Source organism: Liolophura sinensis, chromosome 10 (assembly GCF_032854445.1).
Source record: "Liolophura sinensis isolate JHLJ2023 chromosome 10, CUHK_Ljap_v2, whole genome shotgun sequence".
Lineage (NCBI taxonomy): Eukaryota > Metazoa > Mollusca > Polyplacophora > Chitonida > Chitonidae > Liolophura > Liolophura sinensis.
Window position 1 is genome coordinate 33,796,780 of NC_088304.1, and position 27,437 is coordinate 33,824,216.

The 27,437-nt window shown below is 39.6% G+C and overlaps 1 protein-coding gene across 1 annotated transcript in view; it reads right to left on the minus strand.

Annotated features, from left to right (window-relative positions):
* Positions 1-4,629: 4,629 nt before the first annotated feature.
* Positions 4,630-27,437, minus strand: part of LOC135477139 (plectin-like) — a 28,323-nt gene continuing 5,515 nt past the window's right edge. Inside the window, exons 4-9 of the mRNA XM_064757294.1 lie at positions 17,797-18,258; positions 16,382-17,050; positions 15,846-15,899; positions 6,575-6,931; positions 5,588-6,019; positions 4,630-5,138 (exon numbers count right to left, since the gene is read on the minus strand). Of these exons, the coding sequence (XP_064613364.1) occupies positions 4,630-5,138; positions 5,588-6,019; positions 6,575-6,931; positions 15,846-15,899; positions 16,382-17,050; positions 17,797-18,258 (2,483 nt within the window). The remainder of the gene's footprint in view (positions 5,139-5,587; positions 6,020-6,574; positions 6,932-15,845; positions 15,900-16,381; positions 17,051-17,796; positions 18,259-27,437) is intronic.

The window sequence follows — 27,437 nt, forward strand, 5'->3', positions numbered from 1 at the left end:
GCTATATATAGATTTATTTAAGATTTATAATAGTTTCGCGAGATAACGACTGCTTAGTATGAAGGTACACATCTTGTATGGCATCGGTGATCTTCGCACGACAGGTGGCGTTTATCCATAGTCATTCATTTATTTTACCACTATAAACGTTCATTATGGTTGACGGCTGGTATACAACTGTCTGTATGAACGTGCAGAAATAAGAATTATTTTAGCCGTTCCTTTCCAAGGAAATGTTCACTAAAAGCAGGCGTTACATCATGTTTAATACAACAAAGAAGCTAGTTTTCAGTAGAATTTCTTCTGCCAAGATTAACAGTTATAATTAATGCTTCCAAAAACTCTTAATTTTTTTAACAACGTAGCATGTTTTAAATTTAAATGTCAATAAAAATAATGTACATTCGGCTTTATGACCTTGATGTGAACGATGGTGTCATGACACTGTAACCACAAGGTGATTTTACACTCTGTTGGTTCGTTAAATGAGACTCTAAAAACTATTTTCAATTAACTTATCAAAGTGCATAAAAAAGCAATGTTTTTAAAATGTTTTTAGAAGGAAACAAAAGTTGTTTTGAAAAAAATTATGGTGAACAACACGGATATCCGTGTTGTTGACTTACGCTAAAAATGTCCTGCATTCTTATAGACATGAAAGTTTATCATCTCAAATGCACTGAGGACTAGCGTTTTGCTTTAATACACCCAATTTGTATTTAGTACAAAATCTCATTAAAGAATAAATAAAAGGAACAATATCTGTGTAAACAATAAAAGTTTTTTTTTTCTGGGCATAGGTATGAACAGATTTCCACTCGTTAGGGTATATATAAACATAAACATTTGAAAATCTAGAAATTGTATATATGTTAAAGAAAGGTAACCTATTTAAAAAAAAACAATTAGAGCAGGTTTACCCATGAGGGGAAATACAGCCATACATTCCAGAATATTAACAATACAAGCTTCAAGAAATGATAGTTGTGGTGTCAGACGTGTGGACCGACGTATGACTTGAATTCTGCGGCGAGGTTAAGCAGTCCCCAGTTCCAGGGCCGATTCCACAGGGCCGTTTTTAACTTCAATCCTAGTTTTAAAACTCCTTAAGATGCTTACTTTTTGATGTTAGGAGTAAAAATCTGGACACATTTGCCCAAAGATAGCACTGATGAGGTGAGCAAAAATAAGCTCACAAAATAAGCTTTTAGATCGTGTCTTAAATTTTGACTTCAGTTAGTCATTAAAAGCCTCAGCAAATGTGTGCCTCTGAAGTGATGGAAATTAGAAGATCAAAGTTAGTCATTAAGAAGCCTCAGCAAATGTGTGCCTCTGAAGTGATGGAAATTAGAAGATCAAAGTTAGTCATTAAAAGCCTCAGCAAATGTGTACCTCTGAAGTGATGGAAATTAGAACATCAATGTTGGTAAGTAAAAAGTCTCAGCAAAAGTGTGCTTCACAAGTGATGGAAATTAGAAGATCAATGTTGGTAAGTAAAAAGTCTCAGCAAAAGTGTGCTTCACAAGTGATGGAAATTAGAAGATCAAAGTTAGTCATTAAAAGCCTCAGCATATGTGTGCCTCTGGAGTGATGGAAATTAGAACATCAATGTTGGTAAGTAAAAAGTCTCAGCAAAAGTGTGCTTCACAAGTGATGGAAATTAGCACATCAATGTTGGTAAGTAAAAAGTCTCAGCAAAAGTGTGCTTCACAAGTGATGGAAATTAGAAGATCAAAGTTAGTCATTAAAAGCCTTAGCATATGTGTGCCTCTGGAGTGATGGAATTCAAAAGATCAAAGTTAGTCATTAAAAGCCTCAGAAAACGTGTACTTCTGAACAGTGGAAATTAGAAGATCAAAGTGAGTCTCTAAAAGCCTCAGCAAACGTGTGCTTCTGAAGTTGTGGAAATTGGAAGATCAAAGTTAGTCATTCAGAAGCCTCAGAAAACGTGTGCTTCTGAAGTTGTGGAAATTGGAAGATCAAAGTAAGTCATTAAAAGCCTCAGGAAATGTGTGCCTCTGAAGTGATGGAAATTAGAAGATCAAAGTTAGCCATGAAAAGCCTCAGAAAATGTGTGCCTCTGAAGTAATGGAAATTAGAAGATCAATGTTGGTCAGTAAAAAGTCTCAGCAAAAGTATGCTCTTAAAGTGGTGGTAATTAGAAGATCGAGGTTAATCATTTGACCGCCTCAGCAAATGTGTGCTTCTCAAGTGATGCGAATTAGAAGATCAAAGTTAGTCATTAAAAGGCTCAGCAAACGTGTGCTTCTAAAGTTGTGGAAATTAGAAGATCAAAGTTAGTCATTAAAAGCCTTAGCCAATGTGTGCCTCTGAAGTTAAGATTCTTACTTTTCAATACTCGAAATTGAAATCTAGATACATTTGTTCAAAGGTAACATTGATGAAATGGGCAAAACTTCACAAAAATGGTTTAAGATCGTGTCTTAAATTTTGACTTCATTTAGTCATTAAAAGCCTCAGAAAATGTGTGCCTCTGAGGTGTTGGAAATTTGAAGATCAAAGTTAGTCATTAAAAGCCTAAGAAAATGTGTGCCTCTGAAGTGATGGAAATTAGAAGATAAAAGTTAGCCATGAAAAGCTTCAGAAAATGTCTGCCTCTGAAGTTGTGGAAATTAAAAGATCAAAGTTAGTCACCAAAAGCCTGAGCAAAAATATGCTTCTCAAGTATTGGAAATTAGATTTATTTATTTATTTATTTATTTATTTGATTGGCGGTTTACACCGTACTCAAGAGTAATTCACTTATACGACGGTGGCCAGCATTATGGTGGGAGGAAACTCACGACCACCCGCAGGTTGCTAGCAGACCTTCCCACGTACGGCCGGAGAGGGAGCCAGCATGAGCTAGACTTGAACAGCGACCACATTGATGGGAAATTAGAAGATTAAAGTTAGTCATTAAAAGACTCAACAAAAGTGTGCTTCTGAAGCGATGAAAATTAGAAAACCATAGTTAATCATTAAAAAGCTCCACAAAAGTGTACTTGTGAGGTGATGGAAATGGAGATTAGTGCGTCAAAAGCCTCACAAAAGTTTACTTCTCAACTAAAAAAAATTAGGAGACCAACATCAGTTAGTATAAAGTCCAAGCAAAAAATGTGCTTCTAAAATAATGGAAATTAAGAGACAAGATTAGTCAATAAACAAACTAGGCAAAAGTATGCTTCTAAAGTGATGGAAATTAGAAGATCAACGTTAGTCATTAAAAGCCTCGACAAACGTGTTCTTCTGAGTGATGGAAAATTAGAAAGTCATGGTTAGTCAGTAAAGAGCCTCAGGAAAAGTGTACTTCTGAAGTGATGGAAATTGAGAGATCGAAAGTAGTTAATAGAAAGCCTCACCAAAATTGTTGTTGTGAAATGATGGAAATTGAGATATGAAGATTACTAAGCGATTGACATCATCAGAAGTGTTATTTTGAAATGATGAGATTTGCACTAAAGAATGGTGTACTTCAAAAGTGATAGAAATTCCGATAGATTAGATTAGTACGTGATGTAAAAGATCTGAAAGTGTCCTTCTGAAGGGATGAAAATCGAACGATGAAGATTAAGTAGTAAAGAACCTCGGCTACACAATAATACAGAGGTGATAGGAATTCGGGCATCGAACTTTGCTTCACCGGAAGTGCACTTCTTAAGTGATCACAATTTTAAGGCTAAGGCTCAAGATGGCACGGATGAGCTAAATAAATTAGAATCTTGTCGTAAACATTATTAAACTGTCTCGCTATAGTCATGCTGAAAACAAGTTTAAAGTTATAAGTTCCTGTGCGTTTTTTTGTTCGGGTTTGAAGCAAGGAAGTCATAGTCAGGAATTCAAGAGTAGAGATCAACAAAAACCGCGTGCAAAAATTCGCTCGGTTTTGCTTAATCTAGTCCCACGAGTTTTATGACAGGGCGCGCGAATCGAGAATGCGAGACTGGTGAAACCATGCGATATTATTGCTAATCTCGAGCAGTTCGTTAAATATCGAGCAAGAATAATTACAAAAAATCACGTGGTTTTTGCTAATCTAGTCTCTCGTGTTCTCGACCCGCGGGTTTTGTGGCGATACGCGCGAGTCGAAAACTCGAGAATGAGAGATTAGCGAAAACCGCGCGGTTTTTTAAGCTATTCTCGCTGGGTTTTCAACAATCTGAGCGAGATTAACAGTCATATCTCGTGGTTTCACTAATCTCACATTCTCGAGTTCTCGACTCGCGCGTCATAAAACCCGCGGAACGAGATTAGGCAAAACCTTTTTTTAGCTTTTTGTTAATCTCGACTCTCGAGGTCCCAATCTGTGTATATTGAAAGATGCGGCTCCAGAATGCGAGTGGCCGCATCCGTCTTCCATGCGTAACATTTTCTGGACATTTCTATGCAGCATTCTGCATGTCAAATTGAAGACTGAAGATTCATCTTCTTGTAATAAACTATACAACAGTTTGATGCTATGTTGTATGGTATACTGGAGTATTTTGCCAGACTGGACAAACCACATCAAGCTGAACAATGTTCTTTGATCAACGACCCAAAGATTTATTATATGTCTATCCACTCCAATACACCTTCAGGCGTGAATCTTGTTATTACTTGTTAACATTCCTGTTTACACACTGCCACTCAGTCTCCCTCGCTGGAATCTCGGTTAACTCTTTCCACTCGGTTTGACTGCTGCCTGCCGCTAGTCATGCCCACCTGGGGATATTTAGGGTAAGCTCGCTGGGCGGACCACTTCCGCCCGGCGGACCAGGCGGGCTGCTGATAGGGGTAACGGCGGTCTTGATGCTGAGGCCGGATGATAGGAGGCCTCTGGACTGTCTGTATTGGTCTGGCACTGCGCTCCTCGGACGATCCCCTACGAGTTGCTCCCCTGGCCGCCTGACGCACTACAGCCGCCCCGTTATTTTCCTCCGATGACGATGATCCGCCGCCGTTTGCCGCTCTCGCCGCATGGCGTCCTACGCCTGCTCTGTTAGTTTCCTCCGATGACGATGATCCGCCGCCGTTTGTAGCACCTCTGGCTACCTGTCGGCGACCGTTATTCTCCTCAGAAGAAGACCCGCCACCCCTTTGTGGCGGTGCCGGTATCGGTCGGGGTGCGGGTGCGGGTGCTGGCAATCTAATGACAGCTGAAGCAAAGAATGGTCATCAGTACATACGTGCAAAAGGAGAAATAAGAAAATTGTACAGTTCTTATTGTTGGCTATTTCTTAAGTAGAATATAATCCATTAAACGTAGACCAAGTTGACGAGTACATACGTTCAATGATATAAATCTGATAATTCCAAATCCTCTTATCAGGAATTTAGTTTAACTTATGCGAAATTCCGCTTCTTAAGATGAATTATCTTTCTTTCCTTATTTATTTATCTATTCATTTGATCGGTGTTTTACGCCGTGCTCAGGAATATTTCACTTATATTGTGGGAGGAAAGCGGGCAGAACCCGAGGGAAACCCACGATCATCCGAAGGTTGCTGACAGACTGAATTTCTTTAAAATAGTAGATGTTATTGGATGATATGCAAATCTTGCTCCAAAGCTTGCTTTCCTCGTACATAAATTTTACACCTCTTACCCGGTATGCGTGTCGGGCACTCGGTCAACTGAACCAAGGCTTTGTACACGGCCCAGTACTCCCCAGCTTTCTCCAGGGCGGACTCCAGATACGCCTCAGCCTTGTGCAGGGCGTCGTTTTTAGGGGTCCAGTGAGCCTTGGCGGCCAGCAGTTCCATGTTAGCTTTGGCGTAAGCGGCCTTAGTGTTGGCGAGAGCCTCGCACTTTGACTCGTACACTGCCACCTTAACACGGTGCTCCTCGAACACTTTGGAGCTGTCAATCCATACCTTTGTGGAGTGGCTATGAGCCTTGGCCATCATCTGCTCGTAGTGATGAGCTTCCTGTTTGGCCTGCCGTGCCAGGTTCTCGGCGTAGGCCGCCTCCTGTTCGAGCCTGTGAGCGTTTGAATTCACAATAACGATCTCTGTCTGTGGTAAGCCAGCTGGGATGACTGAAGAGGAAAAAAAAACATTTGTGAAAATATTTTTGCTTTACATGTGCTCTACGTTTTAAACTGTTTGTGCTGTTCAGGCGAAACAAACTCCATTTATGCCCAAAAGTGCAGCATTATTGTTAATCAGTTTAGCTGAATACTGAGTTTACATTTTTTCTCGATTTACATATATTACTGTACTTGTACCACAGTTTCGTTATTTAAATAATCTCCATTTTGTGTCAATAAACGCAACATTCTCATTTACCACGTTAGCGCAATCATGAGTCTACATTTTTCCACGACTAATACCTTACCATACTGCCCACTGAAACAAATCCTTCCTGTTTTGTGACTTAAACCACCTGCGTCATTTGGTGAAACTTTATATAATAAAGTCTAACTGAGAAAGTACCAACTTTGTCAAGCGCAATACAAAGTTTAAAAATTTTGTTCTAATCCCGACTAGGAATCGAACCAAGGGCCCTTCGCCCCGAGTTCCATACGTACAGTCAGTCGATTCTTGTCGAGCGGTATTTGCAGCCAGTCTCGCGCGCCTGGCTTCCTCCTCACGTGATGCAACCAGAATACGCATAGTGTCAACTTGTTGTTTGGCTTTCTCAAGTTCTTCTGCAGCTGCTTTCTCTTGGTGCTCGGCATAATCGGCTGCTTTCTTGGAGGCGTGTTTTGCGTACTCAGCTGCTTCCTTCTCTTTGGTTAGACGTTGTACTTCTTTTCGTAAATGGGCGACCACAGAGTACTTTGATTCCACGTCCTGGTGAGACGCATGCGCAGAGTGTTTGGCAGCAGCGACAGCTTGGCGAGCAGCTTGCAACTTGGCGTCGGCCTCGTTGGCGATCCGCAGAGCTTCGTCGATTTTTTTCCCCAGAATGTCTTGTACAACACGCTGAGCGTATTTCCTTTGAGCAACTAGACAAAAAGAAAAAAAACAAAAAAGAAAGTCATTTATTTTTAGAGCGGACACGATACGGCAAGAAGAGGAAATACATGTACACAATTCAGAAAGGTTTATTGTGTGGCCCAGTTACTGGATGGTTCTACAAAACTATCCGGTTACACTTTTTGCGCTTTAAATAATCTTTCTTATTATTTGATAGGATGGGCTTTTTTGTCGCATAATATCAGGAACAGTACTTATGGATATCAACTTCTAGGTTTAAGCTATCGATATTGATCCTGTAATTTCCTTTTCAAAATGATATGTATGTGACATTCAACACAACAGATCTTTTGACATATATGCTTCTTCTCGTATAATCCAAATGGTGTTAATCCAAAGAATTAATTCATTTTGTACGCAGTATTTCACCATTTTGTAATGCAACCATCAGAAGTAATAATACTGAATACAGCAACTCTTCTGTGTGGATCTACCTTGTTTTAAACTGTTTCATGTTGATGAAACATTAACAAATTAAGATCGATTAACAAATTAAGATCGATATAGCAGCATACCTTACAACGAATAAATTACCGTACCAAATCTCCTTGACTTAAGCCAAAACTTGAAATGTGAGTTAAACGCTAGCTTATTTTAGACCATGTGAGTTAAAATTAGGAACACTTAATAACGACTAATCTTAAGGTTAGACGTCTTAATGGTTACCCATTAAGACAAATGTAGCCTAACCAAATCTCAACCCCTTAGACCATAAAAAGGTAGTGTATATTATATCACGATTTTAAGTTTTGACTTCAAAATAAGCACCCTGTTCTTTATGGAAATACCTCGTACACCAATTGAAGAGCTCACCTGTGGTCGCATGATAATGATTGGGGGTCGATGGCAGCCGTTGGACTGCAGTGCCATCTACTGCCGACAAACAAACACACAGAACTGCAACAACAGCACGCAACGCCATGGCCTGAAACTAAATCATGTCATTTTGTTTATTTATGCCATTCTTTAGTTCTTTGACGCCGTACCAAAACCCAGTTCACTAAGGCGTCACGATCGCAGACGATAAGTGAAATATTCTTGAGTAGGCCCCTACGCCGTAAAACACCAATCGAATAAATAAATAAATAAATAAATAAATAAATAAATAAATAAATAAATAAATAAATAAATAAAAAGAACAGCTGTACCACTACCCCCAACCCATATTTAGCAAAACGAGGGTTCCATTTCAATTTTTTTCTGCTGGTGCGTGCCTTTTATACTCCACAAAATATGTATGTTTTATTTAAAGACGGTGGATGGTCGAGGGTTTCCCCCGGGCTCTGCCCGGTTTCCTCATGCCAGAGGCCCCCTATTCTTGGACGGAATATTCTAGAGTACGTCGTAAAACATCAATCAGATAAATAAATATTTTAAAACATTCTTTGGCGTAAAAAAATATTTAAAACTATTTGTTAAATACCATCGAAAAAGCACGCCATGTTGAACCTCAAAGATTGTTTTGTTCTCATCGGGTAGTCACGCTGACTGTGTTGACGTAAATATGAAATTCGGTAACTCGGTAACAGCGCTTTTACAAAGATACCATGCATTTTAATCAGTTCAGTGTTTTAATTAGTTTACGATTCGTAAATATTTCCGTCTGAACCCCTTAACTGGGTTTATAATGTCCTGATAAGATCTACTTTGGCAATTACAATGTCAATGTCAACATTAGAGAAATATTTTTATCGAGAAAATATTTTTATCCTCTTACATTATAGATAATTTAATTAGGTGAAAGGCGTTACCTCGGGTGGCTGACGGTTAAAGATCTGTTTGCTGATATATTAGTGTCAATTTTAATTAAGCATTATTAACACATCAGTAAGTGATATTTGTACCAGCCGTACACAAATTCTTTCTAGATGTCACTTTATTGGTGCTTTACGTCGTACCCAAGAATATTTCGCTTCGACGGCAGCGGGCAGAATTACACATTCTGAGTGGAATACAGACAGGCTCCAAATTAAATCCACGACTATCTGTAGGTTGCTAACAGACTTTCCCACGTGCGACCTGAGAGGAAGCCAGCATTATGATGGGAGAAAACCGGGCAGAGCCCTGGGAAAATTCTTGACCATCCGAAGGCAGACGTTCCCACGTGCGACCGGCGTGGCAAAGGACATTAATTAGGGACCATACCAATAGTCTGCAGTCGGAAATTGAAAAGATTCAGTAGAGATTAGAATGATGACCTCTGCCCGGTTTCCTCCCACCATAATGCTCATATTCATTCGTATAAGTGAAATATTCTTGGGCACGGCGTAAAACACCAATCAAATAAATAAATAAATAAATAAATAAATACAGCTGAATGAATCTACATACTTATGTGTCTATACGTTCCTCAACTGACTATGGTACATGTATCACATCCAAGACACTGTTCGCAACGATATATGATTGCACTTTTGCCAAACAGATGATAATTTATAGTCAGTGACTCATGTACATACAAAGCCATTTAAGAAAAATGACAGGCGAAAATGCATGAAGAAGTTTCGTAAAAGTGGTGTCGCACACTTAGGTGTAATGGGATTAAGGCCATTAAAGTAGTTTATAAAACTTTGTCTATTTTGTTAATTTTCAAATCTAATAGTGATACAAGTATGCCAATGTTTTATTTTAATATTTAAAGATATAAATCTAAGATACATGAATTCACTCAGATTTCACATTGTACATATTGTCCTGTTTCGATTCTGGCAACCGTCATATAAGGTTAATATTCTTGAGCACGGGGTAAGACAAGAGTGAAATAAATAAATCAAGCGTCTTTATATTTACCCATAATTCAACAAAAATACTTACATCAACAGCTACTAATTTAAACAACCCAGTAACGTGCATTGTTGTAAATTACACAGCACTGTTTGTATAGTAAGGTATACAAATAGCTTCTTGATCTGCTTAAATATGTGAGTTTAGTTTAAGTTTAGTTAAGAGTGAATCATACGTACAAACCTTGAGGTCCGTAACCCGAAATCAACGGTCTCTCGGAATCTGAAGGATTACTCTGCAATTTCCACAAACAAACTAATATATATTAGACGAAAAAAAATAATAATAAAAAATACAAAGTAAAAAATTAGTGTTAATTGGGTGTCCACGAGAGGTAAACGATAAGAGATAGCATCTTCGACAAACCGTATTACGATTGTTAAAATGGAAGGCGTTAACTCAGTTCACACGAATGAGGTATTTAGTGGCGGATTTTACTTATGTATGTACGTATGTATTTACGCGTAGGTCATCAGTCATTGATGATGGGTTCATGGGCGAAGCAGCGTATACAAATCCAACTGCCGGTAGGCATTGCATTAAAACTCAAACCGCAAGCATACGAACACCCTAAAGCCATAATGTTATGGCCTTTTTTGTTCGCATTCAGGAAACAAATGAAGACAACAAACAAACAGCACAAATGTAATTCATGCGTAAAGTAAGAGGCACGCGGTCATCAGTTCTTTATCTGATAAGAACAAATAAACACGGGTAACGTTTCTTCCCAAGGTTTGGGGAGAAGTGTGGAACAACTGGTGGGTGTGTTTTCAAGTGGCTGGAAACGTCACATATAATGCTCGCGCTTATCACACAACAGTGCGGTATGATATACCACAAATAGCACGTGGGATGGCCAAAGCATTGTTGATACGTCCCTTACCCCCCGCGGCGCCTCTAACATACAATGTAGCCAACATTTGAACAGGATAGTACAATGTCTGGGCTCACACCTTTCTGGCCTTTATTTTTTTTTCATTCGTAATAATCTCGTGCTCGATAAGGCATAATATGCACTTGTATACGAATATGTGATTGTGCCCTGAGCTATAGGCCCACACAGATGCAAACTTGTGATACTGGCGCATCTTACCTACATATCAGATTTTACAATTACAGCTTGACACATATCTTTCTCTACAATCAGCTACATAAAAAATCGGTTTTGAAATAATTATGCTGACTACCTGTGGTATAGAAATGTACCAGTTTTAAAATAAAAAAAATGCACGTCTTTCTTAACCGGGCAATTTGTTTTTTCACAAGTGCAAGAAAAACCCAGTCAAGCTGTATTTCAATAGGGGCCTTTGTTTTCATGCTTGCACATATTTCAATTTGTTTTCACAAAAGTGCAAAAAACGAAATTTTTATTTCAAAAGTGACTCTTTTTTTTCAAATCTTAAAAAAACCTTCTCTGGCCAAGTGATAGGATGAGTTCTGACGCAGATGGATAAACCCGAATTGAATGCAGAGTATCATAGGTTCAAACCCAGCTGGTGGAGATTCGGCTTTTCGTCAGGAGGTTTTGTCAGGTATCCGGCGAGGTGAGATGGTTCCACCTGGCCCTCTCTGCTTTCCTCAACCTATAAGTCTGATTGCCGTTGTATAAATGATTCCATCGCTCTCACTCCGTCTGTACACAAAAAAATAATCGGTTAATTTTAACAGCATGTCTGTTGTCTGTGTGATGCTAGAATGTATTCTGTTATTATAGCAGGTTGTTTTGCTGAATACAACGCAAATATTCTATTACTTCAACATAAAGCTTCTACTGGCCTGGCAGGATATTATTTATTTATTTATTTGATTGGTGTTTTACGCCGTACTCAAGAATATTTCACTTATACGACGGCGGCCAGCATTATGGTGGGTGGAAACCGGGCACAGCCCGGGGGAAGCCACGACCATCCGCAGGTTGCTGACAGACCTTCCCACATACGGCCGGGACAGGATATTACGTTGAATATGAAGGAATGTTGTGTAATAGGAGAAAACATTCTAGTATCACACAGCCCTGTTTCCTCCCGTCATATTACTGAAAGCCATGATATAAGCGAAATATTCCGCACCTCATGTGGCCGGTTACAGATGCAATGTTGAGGTCCAGTCACACCGATGCTACGACTACCTACGATATCTGCGAATCGTCACGATCTTTTAACTGTGTCTTCTTGTGGCAGAACCAGTCGATTCCACCAAAGAGCTGCCGCCACTGCAGTATCATGCTGAAGATACCAGACAAGACACCGCATCCAGTCAAATTGAACTGACACCGTACCAACCAGTTCTGTTTCCTTGCTCTAACCTCTCAGTTCTTCGTGCCAAGTGACGCAGCAACACGCACCATATTAAACCTCTTAAATGATCCGACCCGGCTTCGATACCAGGTCTCCCGACTTCGTGTTCTTAACACGTACTGTGCTAAGACAAAGAAATCAAAACTCATGTGAGATTATAAACTACGTATTATATCGATATTGTATGTTTTAAATCAAAAATCGTTTTCAGGCATGAGTCCCGATCTTGATTATCGACTATCTTCTAAGAGTTTTTTTTAACTGTCGGTTGATTCCATATTACTGGTGTCATTTACTAATTTGTTTATTTATTTATCTATATATTTGGTTATTTTATATATTCCACTTATGTGACGGCTGACAGATTTTGTGGACGGACAGAACCTGACGTAAGGCTACCATCTAAACTGCGAGAGTTGGATTTGAACACGCGACCTCATTGGTCAAGTGCCTTAACTATGCATACACATGGAGCGACACAGGTTTCAACTGTTTATTTATTTATGTGTTGATTTATTTATTTAGTTGGTTGATGTTTAACGCTATGTAATGGACATCATTCAGGTCTAAAACACACTGAGAATTGGATTCAAATATATTTCCCTTATATAACGGCGGTTTGTTTAGTAGGTGGACGAAACCAAAACGCCTGGAGTAAGCCTCCTATCTTTGACAATTAATTGACAAACTTTTCCACATGTAACACGCTAGCTTATCGTCAGCTGACGGAGGTAGAAAGATTTCCAAAGAAACTATACAGGCTCCCGAAAACGGCATTACGAATGTTTTCCATTGTCACCAACAACGCGTAAAACACGCACGCTTTGTTTTGGTCTATCCGGTGTAGACATAAGTGTGAAGAAGTACAAAGATAGGCTGTTCACCAAGTGTCAATATATAACCATCCCAGGTTCCAACAATGCGGTCGCTGTGAGATCACATCCAGCTCAACCTGCTGATGGTCGTGGGTTTCCGCCCGGGCTCCGTCTGATTTCCTCCCACCATAAAGCTCGCCGCCGTCGTATAAATGACATATTCCGGAGTACGGCGTAAAACACCAATCAAATAAATAAATAAATAAATATAATCGTCACAGGAAACCAGCATAGCGTACATACGCTTTGGATGACAGCTTCCATGCATTTAACTGATTTCACGCGACTTTAGTGCTTTTCTTTTAGAAATGTCTATATTCAGCTGGCTGTTAAATCAGTCATACTCGGTACCAAAATTGCCTTCAGACAGTCATTTAGAACAACATAAGCCCTACACACTGATAAGTTTGAAGTTCACATTATTGCAAGGAAAATGAAGTTTATTTTGTTAAACTGCATAAGTTCATTTTCGAGGCTAATAACCCATTGCCTCGGTTAACGTCATAATTATTCAAAAACAAGTGGCATGCTGGAGGAATGGGCGTAGAGAGTAATTTGTTTTACAATAGGTGAACCAACATGCGGATAGAACAAACTCCACGCAGTAACACAACCCACACCTCACTCTCAGTGAATAGACTACACTGCTTTTTATAATAAAATTTCCTAGTATCCAGCTTTAAAAACAAACTGTCGTGAGAGCATACACTCCAAGAGATAAAATTAAATTCATTCATTAAGGTCATATTATAATAAAACTTGTAAACAATTTAAAACATGGCAGTGTCAAAAACAGGGTTCAATAAAATCGATAGCAGTTTAGGTAACTGGTGTCGTCCTCCGTCAAAACATGTTGAACTCCACCCAATATTCAGCATGCCACTGGTCTTTGAATAATTCTGACGTCACTCAAGGCAATGGGCTCTTGCCGTCGAAACCGAGCCTAGGGACTTGAACATTATGGATTGGAAAAAGTGTTCAAACTTTCTTTTCCTTGCAATAATGTAAACCTCAAACAGAGCAATGTGTAGAGCTTATGTTGTTATGTCAGTGACTAAAGGCAATTTGGTAGGGAGTATGACTGATTTTACAGACAGTAGAAAATAGGCGGCTCTCTAAAAGAAATAGATTATAAGACTAAAGATGCCTCGCTGTTGTTTTTCTTAATATAACATATATCCCATATATAGGTCTGCTTTTAACCACTAAATGTATGAGGAAAATGTCTGCTCTTAATCATTAAAAAATAAAAAAAGAAAGAAAAATACTTGCCAAAGTTTCGCAGTTTTATTACATTATCGGATGATTAAAAGTACCACAAGCACCAGATAACACTGATTATTTCTTCCCATGCCCACGGTATAAGGTATTATAAATATATATCATTTATTTTCTTACGGTCTTTATCTGTAAAAAAAGCAGATATGAATTACTGTGATGTATTCAAAATTTATCACATTCGCGCAAAGCATCAGCCTTTATATTACACAATCGGGACACCACTGCAAATATGTAAAGTGTAAGACATGCACATGCATATGTTTCTATATATTCTGTTACACACTGTCGTCGATAGTTAATGAAACGTTGTCGTGTCTTGCCCTAACGTTACCTCGATATGATGTAACGTTGTCGTGACTTGCTGTAAAGTAGTCTCGATACGATGTAACGCTGTCGTGTTTTGTAACGTTGTTGCGATACGATGTAACGTCATCGTGTCTTTGCTGCAATGTTGCCGCGCTACGATGTAACTTTGTCGTGTCTTGCTGTAATGTTGTCTCGATACGATGTAACGTTGTCGTGTCTTGCTGTAACGTTGTCGCGATACGATGTAGCCTTATCGTGTCTTGCTATAATGCAGTGGCGATATAATGCAATGTTGGCGCAACGATTTGCTGTTACTACCTTGATTTACTGTAACGTTGTCGCGTCTGTGAGTTATCGTGTACTGATGTAATGGCATCGATCCTGTAAGCTAGAACTCTATTCCAAACCATCTTCACAACATATATTATACACGTTGGTGTCATTAAAATAAATTCTTTCTGATGAATATGTTTCTTGTAATTACGATATTTAAATTTATAATGCTTTCAAAGATATGCTTTTCACAAAAATGCAACTTACACCAGACTGCTCCGTCCGCATGTAGACAATTATACACAATGGGCCTATATACAATAAATGAGAGAACACCTACACTGAGAGAAAAGTTTGGGTCAACTGACTCAAAAATGTGAGTTACACAAATGAGCTAATTCAACTCAGAAAACTGAGTCATATGGCCAGATCAACTGTCATGAAAGAATCCTGTGAGTTTTCCGACTGACAAAGTGGACTGTCTAAAAGAATGATCTGATATCGGCATCTGCGACTAAGCACAGCCCGCAGTATCGGGTTTTTTTCATTGACCTTTTCAGTCATTATCGATTTAAACATTCTCATTCATATTTTAAAACAATAAAGATATACTTTATTGATGACTGGTATTGTTTGCTCATCATGTGGCACCAGCTTTATGGAAAAACGGAATACAGCCAGCCAACCAGGCCGTTTTCACCTCCCCTTTGTGCTCGCCTTTCTCTCCTCCTCAAACACAGGGGTGGAGTGAAAGACAAAGGGAGGTAACTCACAAGATTTAACTGCTTCCTCCACCTCTTTGTGTTCTATTGGTCCGCCTCATTCCCCTTATCATCTGTATGATCGCTGCATTTAATCCTGGACTACGATTGGCGGTTCTGGTCCGTGATTGACCAGTCAGAAACCTGGAGAGGACTTGCCGGACAGCAGTGTTGTTTACTGAAAGCAAATTTTGTAAATCGGTAAATATAAAGTGGGCATCAAGAGATTAAAACTATGTATAAAACTACTTTAGTCTCGGCATACATCATTCAGTGTTTTTATATGTAAACCTTATCGACACTTACTGTTCCTCGTTCTGCCTGTCCCGATGCCTGGAACGGATTGCCGGCCACGATTTGCTGAAAACAAAAATCAAGCGTTTTTAATGATCACAGTAGCTTAATCCATTCAACTAATTTGTAGGTGAAACTAAATATGATTAGCAGACAGCTTACAATGGAGAGCAAATTAAAGACTTCGTGAACTTTTTCAGACATTCTGGCTACATTAATGGCCAACCCGAGATTTTTGGCAAAAATCCCCATTCGTTAATCAAATAAGATTTTCTGTTTTTACCAACAACAGATAAAAATTAAACACTCGTATATGTACAATATATAACGCTAAAATGATTTTAATGTGAAAACAATTCATAATGCGACCCGCGTTATAAATATACAAGTAATTTTATCACCAATTTTGAACGGTAACAAGTGCACAGATCAGTCTGATTTTTTGTGTAAGGTAATTATTTAGGCTGCTCTAAATTACGAGCAAAACTTCCATCAGTGTTTGCTAACTTTACACTTTACGCATTACTAAATGATCGTCATGGACCTACCTTGTCTAGCTTGCATAAGTAGCATTTCCTGAAGAAAGTCATTGGTGTTTAGAGGAGCAGCTCCTCCGGGGGCTGTCCCACTGGTGGTCACCTGAGGCGCGGTGGTTGTGCTGGCCACTGTGCTGGCCACTGTGCTGGCCGCCGTTTGTGCCGTCAGTGCCGTGGTGCTAGCGTACGTCTCTTCTTTGATGTACTGTGCCACCCCGGCGGCGTAGTTGGCGACCACCAAAATGTTGTTGAGCTGTGTCTGGTACTCGTCAATCTTGGCCTCTGCCTTCTTGATACGGGCTTTGGCGTCTTTTATGTCAGCTTGTTTGGTAAATATCAAATTCGTGGCGTCGTTTACGGATAACACGGCTGCGTCATAGCTGGCTTTCTTGTGAGAGTACTCTAAGGCAATCGCATTGTAACGGGCATCCGCTTCGTGGTACGAATGCGCGTTCGGCGTGATGGCGTCCCAGGTGGAACGGGCAGCCTTTTCCGCCGCCCTAGCCAATTCGTTCATGTGTTCAGCCTCGGATTGCGCCACGGCCGCCGCGTATTCTGCCGCCTTCGCGCGTTCCGTGAGCTTGGAAGCGTCGGGAGCAACCTTTGCTTGGACGCGGACGTTTCCAGTACCCTGTGCGGTGGCCTGAGAGCCATACGAAATGGCTGTTTGCTGATTGCCATCTGTAAGCAGAAAAGCAAAGTTATTATTCGTTTTGTAAGGTTGGGAACATGAGGACATGAGGTATTATAACTTTTTTACGTGAGTACTTTGATCCCTTTGATCCCTTAAATTTGACACATGTATCGTCTTGATCACAATAACGGCAAGTCTTAGTCGGTTGACATTTTGGAGAAAACAGGTATACGAGTCTTCAATTTTTTAATTTATTAAACAAAATATGTTTTGTACTGTTAAGGAGGTACGAACGTTATAGCATTGCTGCATCACAATAAATGGATATGTGTAGATCCACATTTATCTCAAGTCATGGCTATTTGCCTCTTTGTGGCCACTTAATAATTAACGTTAGAATCTGTATCTGAATGGATATAATTCTTACGTTATCTACAAAAATGCATGCTTTTTTGTGTTTATCGGACTTATTGTATCTTTCAACTATAATTCGGTCATATTACGAGGAGGCCTCATTTGAAAAACGCTACTCGAGATACCAGGAACAATTCATGGTGTCATGACAATTACTTGGCCTATCTCTATGGTAAAACCGGGGTAGAAACGGCCAAAATGGTATTTTAAGTCCCAAGGCTAGCGTTCTGTTTTAAAGAAGCTTTCACCGATATGACTGCCATCAGGTTTGTTCCTTAAAGTAAATCGGACAGCTCGGAGTAAAGCAGCGCCTGCGATCCGACTGATAAGAGTGACTAACAAAGATGGGCCACTTTGAGAGTGATGTTGTCGTACTTACGGTGGTTGCCCGGTGAGTTTGGCTTTACGTTCGTAGCCGGTACCCACTTGGTGGATTGCTGAGCAGCATTGGCCTCGGCCCACAGTGCCGCAGCCTCTCGCGACAATTCGTTGGCGCGCTTGAGGGCAGCTTCCGCCTGCTGTCTGGCTCGGGCCGCGTCAGCGGCGGAGGCCACGTGTGGAGGTTTGGCCTGGTTGAACTCATGAAGCGCCTGTTGATGAGCAGCTTCGGCCGCCGCCTTCTCGCCCTCTAAACGCTGAAGCTCTTTGGCCATTCGAGCCGCCTCGGAAATACGGGCCGCCTTTAAACTCTTTGCCGACTCGATCTCGGCATAGCATTGAGTCAGAACTCGCTTGGCATTCCGTTTCATCTGAACGGCTTGCTGTATGTATGCCTGTATGGCGCCAGCTTGAGTCTGGAAAAAGTTGGCTACGTCCTTAGCGGCCTCGTACCTTAGTCTGTCTGAGAAAGACAAGGAAATAAATGAAATAAAGTCTAATTTTGGCCTATTTTTGGTATAACAAAAAATATCAAGCTGGCCGATATAGCCAAATTCAGGGTAATGCGGGAGTATTTTCTTCATTTAGTTAAGCAATTTACCTGCTTTGCTAATTTTGTTTACTTTGAGCAAAGATCTCTTTTAACTTTTCAGTCATTACTTCCTTATAATAGATATATGATAAAATTTAACACAAAGGCATGTACTAAAACATTTTGTTTATGTTTTTATCCTAGAATTGTTGGAACATTATTAAAACATTATTAAATGACAATTAGATCTGACAGTATCAGAGATTAGGACATTTAGAGGCACGGAAACTAAATAAAAACTTTGAATTTCATGTTTTGTACAGGAAATTTCAGCATTTCATATATATCTACATGTTTCCTGACATCCTTAAAAATGATCACTCGTATTTTAACATGTTGCTAGCCTTATCCCATGTGTCTACTTCCAGGTATATATAAATTAAGAAATATTTAACATTTTATTTAACATTTGGTTTAAACATAATTCGGGCATAGGCTGTGTATAGTCTATCGTCCATTCTTGCCCATGCCATGACGTGTTGTGAAAACATATAATATCTTAATCAAACATAGTAACAGAACATACGTTCAGTGCAGTTTTGGAGCCAAGTTGCCATTACGCGAGAAAAGCTACTTTACTGAGCCAGAAGAGGTACTCCACTGACGCAAAAGAATGTGTGCGGACATGGAATGGATGTACATGTACACGAGCGTTATGCGAATGACAGATTCAGCTTCTAAAATGTATCATTAGGAGAACATTAATTTCAGTTTTAGCAAATGTAATTATATATTAAATCTAATGACAACATAGGGGCCTCCGTGGCTCAGTCGGTTAGCGCGCTAGCGCAGCGTAATGACCCAGGAGCCTCTCACCAATGCGGTCGCTGTGAGTTCAAGTCCAGCTCATGCTGGCTTCCTCTCCGGCCGTAAGTGAGAAGGTCTGCCAGCAGCCTGCGGATAGTCGTGGGTTTCCCCCGGGGTGTGCCCGGTTTCCACCCACCATAATGCTGGCCGCCGTCGTATAAGTGAAATACGGCGTAAAACACCAATCAAATAAAAAAAAAAATAATAATGACAACATAGCATATTAAGTAAGTCTAGACTAGTGACGTCTAATAATCACCTCAATATGTTAACCTAATTGGTCTTTACGTTATTCCAGGTTTAGGCATGTAGATAAACACTTCAAATAAAACCCTGACTTAGGTAAACTGACACGAGGCCGTATTTCACCGATTAGGTGTGACGATTTGCCAGCTCTCACACTTCTGTCACTGCGATGGTTTACTAACCAAAAAAGAGACCAGCAAGACAACAGCTACTAATGACTATGAGGGCGACGTGCTATACAAGAACAGTACTCATCTTTGTACATTTCATAACGCGCCATTGTGTCACGGATCACTAGGCGGATAGAGTTAAACATGTAAAATGTCCGAGATGCAGCAACTTCCTGTGATTGGCCGATACTGACAAATAGTCTCATTAAGCCACATCCGGAGACAAATGACAAGCGTGAGAGATGCTGTGAAGATAAGTAATGACTATTAATATGAAATATCTTTGATTAGATGAACAGTTTATCAATACCACCGAGACATCGGATGAATGTAACGATATAGGGGCACAAGTTATAGTCGTGATTTAATCGGTTAGATGTTTGGAAACTGCCTGAGAGCTTTGAATGTAAATTTTGAAATTCATTCCTACAAGATTTACGTGGTTGCCATGTAAAACGCCAGCATTGTGTTGGTGTGTTTTGAATATTATCATGAAAAAACCCAGAATATGAATCATCGAACAGTTTCCAAATTTAATTTACATTCAGCAAAAAGTCACCACGGTATGGATGAAATACTTGTACTACGGATGCGAAGTTTAACTCCAATTATTTCTCGCAAAAAAGTGAGGTCGGATCTTTCTGCAGTAAATAACCTCGTGTGGGTCTGTATATAATAAAGCTGGAACAACCCAAATCATTCTAGCAGGGCAGTGAGGTAGGTTCTGTCTGCAGTAAATAACCTCGTGTGGGTCTGTATATAAACTGGAACAAGACAAATCATTTAGCAAGAGAGTGGCGTAGGTTCTATCTGCCTAATGTACAATCTAATGTAGATCTGTATATGATTGAGCTGGGATAACCTAAATCCTTCCAGCAAGACAGTTAGGGGGGCTCTATCTGCCATATGATAGAGCTGGGATAACCTAAATCCTTCTAACAAGACAGTTAGGGGGGCTCTATCTGCCATATGATAGAGCTGGGTTAACCTAAATCCTTCTAACAAGACAGTTAGGGGGGCTCTATCTGCCATATGATTGAGCTGGGATAACCTAAATCCGTCTAACAAGACAGTTAGGGGGGCTCTATCTGCCATATGATAGAGCTGGGATAACCTAAATCCTTCTAGCAAGACAGTTAGGGAGGCTCTATCTGCCATATGATAGAGCTGGGATAACCTAAATCCTTCTAGCAAGACAGTTAGGGAGGCTCTATCTGCCATATGATAGAGCTGGGATAACCTAAATCCTTCTAGCAAGACAGTTAGGGGGGCTCTATCTGCCATATGATAGAGCTGGGATAACCTAAATCCTTCTAGCAAGACAGTTAGGGAGGCTCTATCTGCCATATGATAGAGCTGGGATAACCTAAATCCGTCTAACAAGACAGTTAGGGGGGCTCTATCTGCCATATGATTGAGCTGGGATAACCTAAATCCTTCTAGCAAGACAGTTAGGGGGCTCTATCTGCAGTGCATAGCCTCGTCTGAATCTCTTTATGATTAACTGGGAACCAAAAGCAAATTCTAAACTTTTTTAATCTATAGCTATCATCTAAAAGAAAACGATATAGATTCGGCCTCTTAGGTGCCAGCACAGTGTAACTTCTTAGATGAATAAAACTAAAACCGGTTAAAATTTGACAGAACTATTTTCTTACCTATACTAGGGCAGGAGCCAGTAGTAGTTGTTGGGGTTGTGTTTGCTAGTACAGTGGATTGGTGGAGAAACATAACAGTGTAGATAAGCAGAGGAAGAAATCCCTTAGTCAGCTTCATCGTGGACTAAAAGAAAGAAAACATCCCTATTTTTATTTAATGGTTTTTACATTACACTGTTTGTCAGCATTTTTTTCTGCAACATGTATTACACAGTTGAGGAATAGTTCGCGTTAAAAAATTATGAACGTATATAAGGAGAAACCGAAATGTTTATAAACAGAAAAAAAATTAAAACATGAAGATGGATAAACCAGTAAGATTATATGCGCGGTACTAACATATAACAAGTGAGAAAACCTTACCTGGGGTTGAAACACCGAACTGTTCAAATCTCCGTCTTCTAAAAGTTCCCCAGGATCTGAGCTCCCATGTACGTATCCGGGAAATTTATACGATCCGAAGATTAAAGGCGGTGACTAGGGGTCGTGGGTGAACAATTCAAAGCATTTAGCATTTGTCTGTGTCTTTTATTGAAAAAAAGTTGTTCTCCTAGAGGAATTTTCATGTGCGATTTATGATAGATATCTCATCTATTAAGGAATATGGCTAGATGATAGCGAATCTGGAGCAGTTTTCCTTTCATGAAAAGCAGGATGAGGCGTACTATGTGACAGAAGAAATTAGCATCTTCTCTTCATCATTAAATGCTTGCTAATTACCAATTGCTAATAGAGTCGATAGTGACAAAAGATTACACGTCACAGTGCGCTCACTCGGAATGAGAATATTCTAAAGATTTTAACGTCTTATTCATGCCTACGACTGGTGTAGACAAAACCAGACATTTACATGATGTTTTCTTCTCTCTTCTCAGTCATCTTACAATCAGCTATTAGAAGTGAATGTGACTACCCATGAAAGTCATGGCATATGTGATCTTGTCGTTATCTATGGATATTCCAGTGATATTAGTTCTTTGTATTTTAATCGGTATTTCCCTCCTTGAAAAAAAGTTCCTCCGCGAAAAATTCCCTATAGTATTCATACATTGCATAGCCATTGGTCTACACATCCGCTGAAATACAGGTGAGTTGTTCGTCTATAACAAAATCAGGATGATCATCTGTGTGGCGAAAACAATTTCGGAGTTAAACATCGCAGGCATGTTTTTGTTATCGATTGTACTGCACATTATTCTCTCCAAGATAAAGTTAAATATCACAGAGTTTTGTTATAAATCACACAGAATAATATAAACATGCGGTACATCAAGGGAAAAGTGATGAATATTTTATACTCATAATTAGCATTTTTATCACAAATATCCCTTTTGATGAATGAGCAACAGGGAGATTTGAGCGCGACACAAACAATTTACACATCACACAGTGGGTAATGAGAATGTTGAAATTTTACATAATGTACAACACTCACACACTGCATTAATCTGGTGGTTTGGAAAATGCCTCTGCATTCGTCTCCAACTTGTTTGCCAGTTGACCGAAGTCTTGTTATAGCCCAAAGTATCTATATATATTTCCGACGAGAGTCCGCGTGATGCCATAATCTATTTAACTTTTTTAACGCAATTCTAAATATTCTTTTGACGAAAGGGCTCAGATGGATCAATGGATCAAATCAGAGAAGCCGGAGTAAATCATCGACATTTGACAAGTTACTGACAAACTTTCTCACGATTGGCTTACAGCTAGACATGGACACCATATCGACAGAATATGATCGTCATCAAGGCCACTTTTATATTCATCAAAACTACTTCCTATATAAATATATAAGTCTGAAGGTTGTTGGCAGACCTTCCCACGTACGATTAACCAGAAAGGAAGCCAACGTGGGCTGGACTTAAACTCACAGTGACGGCATTGGCGAGAGGCTTCGGGTCATTGTGCTGCGCTATCAGGCTAACCACTACTCTAACGTAACAGCTACACTAGTTAGTGTTCATTTCTTCTTTCCTTTAATCAAAATTCTGATAACACGTTTATTCTCCTTTACCTGGATCAAACCGAGTTAAACCCTTTGTCATACAAAACGCTGTCAGGGGCACTCGCTAAGTACGACAATACACAAATTGAAAACTCCACAATGACATGAATAAGTGATGCATAATATATGTATTCGTAACATTCAAAATAACGCAAATTGTGAATGGCTGGTACACAACATGCTATGGATGTGCACTTTTGCGACAATATAAAGTGTACCACTGGTACACAGTATTGATACATATAGCACTCTATACTTTAGTGTATTCATTTACAGTGAAAGAATCTGGAATTAATTTTAAATTGTGACGTGTAGTTTTCATGCAAATAGCAACAGTAGTTTTCAAAAATGTTCGAAAGTCTCAGTCTACTTAACATGAGGGCTTCGTGCAAGACTGCATGAAACTATTTTCACTCCAGGAATGAATCAACCGTGTAGCAATGTATTGTTTCTCTCTTTTGTTTTGGCTGTAAGCAGAGGAACAAAGTCGTGTAATTTGTATGCTGGACTTTTGTACTAGACCCAGTTTATGTGATACCTGAAAGTTTCGAATCCACTCGCCGTTAATTTTCACATCAGTGCTGAATACAGATATAAAAGAGACCACGTGAAAAATATGCGTGATATATTCTTGCCACCATATTGCCATCGATAAAATAAACGTTTAGATGCCTTGTTCCCGAGAACGGTTAATTCCATTGGGATATTTATATATTTAATACGCAGATACGCCACGTTCAGACAAATTAAGTGGGCAAAAACTACATTTATATCTTGAAAACTGGAAACGCGCAGTTTGCCGGATGTCACGTGACCAACCACATTTGATTTTGGATATTATGTGTATGTGACCTGACGGAGTTTGAAATGCTCATCAGTGGGTCTTATTTCTTTTCTATACTTTACGGATTTGTCACAAAGTCCGTTCAACATGCGGAAAAGTAAAATTTTCACATATTTGTAGATTACTTGGCGGCAAACTGTTTTAGTACAAAATGCCATCTATTTTTCTCTAGAATCTGTAAAGTGAATAAATAAATACTGGACTTTCAAATGGTTTAAAAATCTTTAAAGACCGATTGACTATGTTTTGCATATTTGCAATGCGTTAAAGATCGACATGTGCATGGATGGCTAGGAAGGATGTATACTTTGTAATTAAGTTGTTTATCTCTCAATGCATAAAGACACCATTCTATTAACCGGAAGTGAAGTTGCATAGGATGGAAATATCGGCTTGAACCCCGGCATCTCTGCTTTAGCAGCTATATTTCATTTATTTATTTATTTTATTGGTGTTTTACATCGTTCTGAAGAATATATCACTTGCATAGCAGTCAGGATATTGACTGGAGAGAAACTTCAACTGCGTGAGTTACATTTGAACCTTGAAGATTGTCTATACTCTCAACAAATCTCGCGCTTTCACTAATCTCGGGACCTTGGTGTCGTCGCCTTTGTGTGATGTTATAAATGAAGTTTATTTGAGGTCACGTGCCTTCTGCGGATGTGATATGTGTCACATGTGGAGTAATACTCAGGGCCCAGTTGTTCGAAAGTCTATTAGCTAATACTAGTATTGTCATTTTTATATTTAAATTTTTAGCCAAAACCAGCAGCCAATGAGTTTTTCAAAGTATTATAAGAGCAGAAGTTGTAGTTCATATTTAATATAATGTTAAACACATTTTTTTTTGGCTAAGTGTAAAGTCGAAGGCATGGGTTAAAGTTAAATCTGTAAATAAATCTTAAATCAGTTTTAAATAAGCGGACCCTGGATACTCCGGGCATTCTATCTTCTTCCTGGTGCTCTGGTTTCCCATTCCCATAAAATTTGCTTCATCGTGTGAGTGAGATATCGTGTGAATATGGCTTAAAACAATAATCAAACAAAAGGTCATCCATCACGTTATGTTAATTACTAAATTGAATCATAACCGAGAACGGACATGCTAACACGTGACTAACACGTGACTGACAGACACCCTGATGTAGAGCTCTGTCCTTGGTATGCGCATTTGAATATTTCTATTTTCTTTTTGATTGTCGGTTAACGTCACCCTCAAGAAGTTTTGACTTATACGATGGCTGTCAATTATATTTGGGGGAGGACATCAGGGAGCGTAAAATAAATCACCTATCTGACTGGCAAGTTATTGGCTGATTTGACCACGTGATGTACAGATATGCACGCCAAATTGTTGGAAGACTGGACTTCAACGAACGTATCCAGTGGTTTCATGCTCATGCTGGCTTCCTCTCCGGTCCTATGTGGGAAGGTCTGCTAGCAGCTGTGCTCGGTTTCCTCCCGCCATAATGCTGGCCTCCGTAGTATAAATGAAATATTCTTGATTACGCGGTAAATCACCAATCAAATCAAATCAACGAACGTACCAACTGCACAAACGGCCGCTTCAGCGTCGTTGATAGCTTATTGTCACCAAGGTACCACAAGCAGTGAGAGAGGATACCGGTAGAGATTATTCCTCCTGCATGTAATGTTGATAGTTTCTCGCCTAAGCATGTAGATCCCAAGCTACGTAACACACATCATTCTCCGCTGTTAACCTGCAGTGCTTCTGGATCAGTGAGTATGACCTAACGCCACATCGGCAGTATTTCAGCCATATTGTGGCGACGCAGAGCATGTGAATTACGTCTTTGCCATACGAACAACTTTGTACAGAAACAGCGAAATATTACGGAAAGGAACAGTCAAGTACGACTGGAGCCACTTCCTTTACACGGAAAGAGGTTAACAGCGAGTGGTTCATCGAATGGTAACTGTGTTATCCCTACACACCAACTCTATTCTGTTAAATTTGACATGATTTTTTTTTTTTTTTAAATTGGTGGTTTACACTGTACTCAAGAATATTTCAGTTGTATAACAGCGGCCATCATTATGGAAGGAGGAAACCCACGACCTTCCGCAGGTCGCTGTCAGATCTTCTCACGTACGGATGGAGCTGGACTTGCAGTCACAGCGGCCGCATTGGTGAGAGACTCCTGGGTTTATCGCGCCGTGTTCGCACACTAACCACTTCGCCATCGGGAGCCCCTTATGCTTTTTCTGATGACAAAGTGAATTATGTTCCTGCAACAGAAGTTTAAAACAAATATAACATTAAAACAAATGATGCAGATTTGGAACAATAGTATGGCGTCACAACCGTTTAAAATTAAAATATAATTCAGAAAAAATATGTTCAAATTCCAATTCTCAGGGTACACATTCGTAGAGATCGTTTCGGTGGCCTAATGGTTAGAGGGGCCAAACCCAGGTTGGTTCATACCAAAGATTTGATACTTCGCACATGGTACTTGCTGCTGAATCGCTTGGCGCTCTGCACTGAGAGGCTAGAGCAAGGAAACATGACTGGCTGGCCCGGTGTCAATATAATGTGACTGGCTGAGTAGTCATGTCTGGTGTCTTCAGCATGATGCTTTAGTGGTGGCAGCACTTTTTCGACATGGACTAACCCTGCCACAAGAAGACACAAAATATGTACACACAAACCTAATGACTCCTCGTCGTCATATGACTGAAAAATTGATAAGTACGACGTTAAACCCCAAGCATACATACATGGTACAATTCGATAAGCTGCTACATTTATTCAACGCAGGTTTACGAAACAGGTGATGTAAACTAAGTGGTCTGTAAATGACTGATTTTGTCCTACCTAGAACGAGGTTGTATTCGAACTCTCGTGCTTGTGGTTAAAAATGGTACAAAATTTTCAATGTTTTAGTGAGCTTGTGTAAAGTCTCAGAGAAGCCCAATGAGGCATTATAAGAAATGCAAATATAATCAGGCCACATACATGCACGCCATGTTAGTTTTATGCAATCGTACATGAAGTGTAACCATTATTTAATGGAACCTCTAACATATCTTTGCTAATGTTTCTGCGTCATCCCGCAAGAATGTTTCCTATCTGATCTAAATTTGCACCTGTCTGTGTAAATATGAAGGTTTTTTGTTGTGTTTTAACATGTGTAATATACCAACAATCGAACAATGCCTCGACATTTATGGAAGATAGTGTACAATTTGGCCAATGTGAATCTATCGTTTGAAGGAGAAGAAAACATAAACATCATGCTAAAATCAGCTTAAATAACTTATTTGTAAATACGGTTTTTGAAATTTTTTAT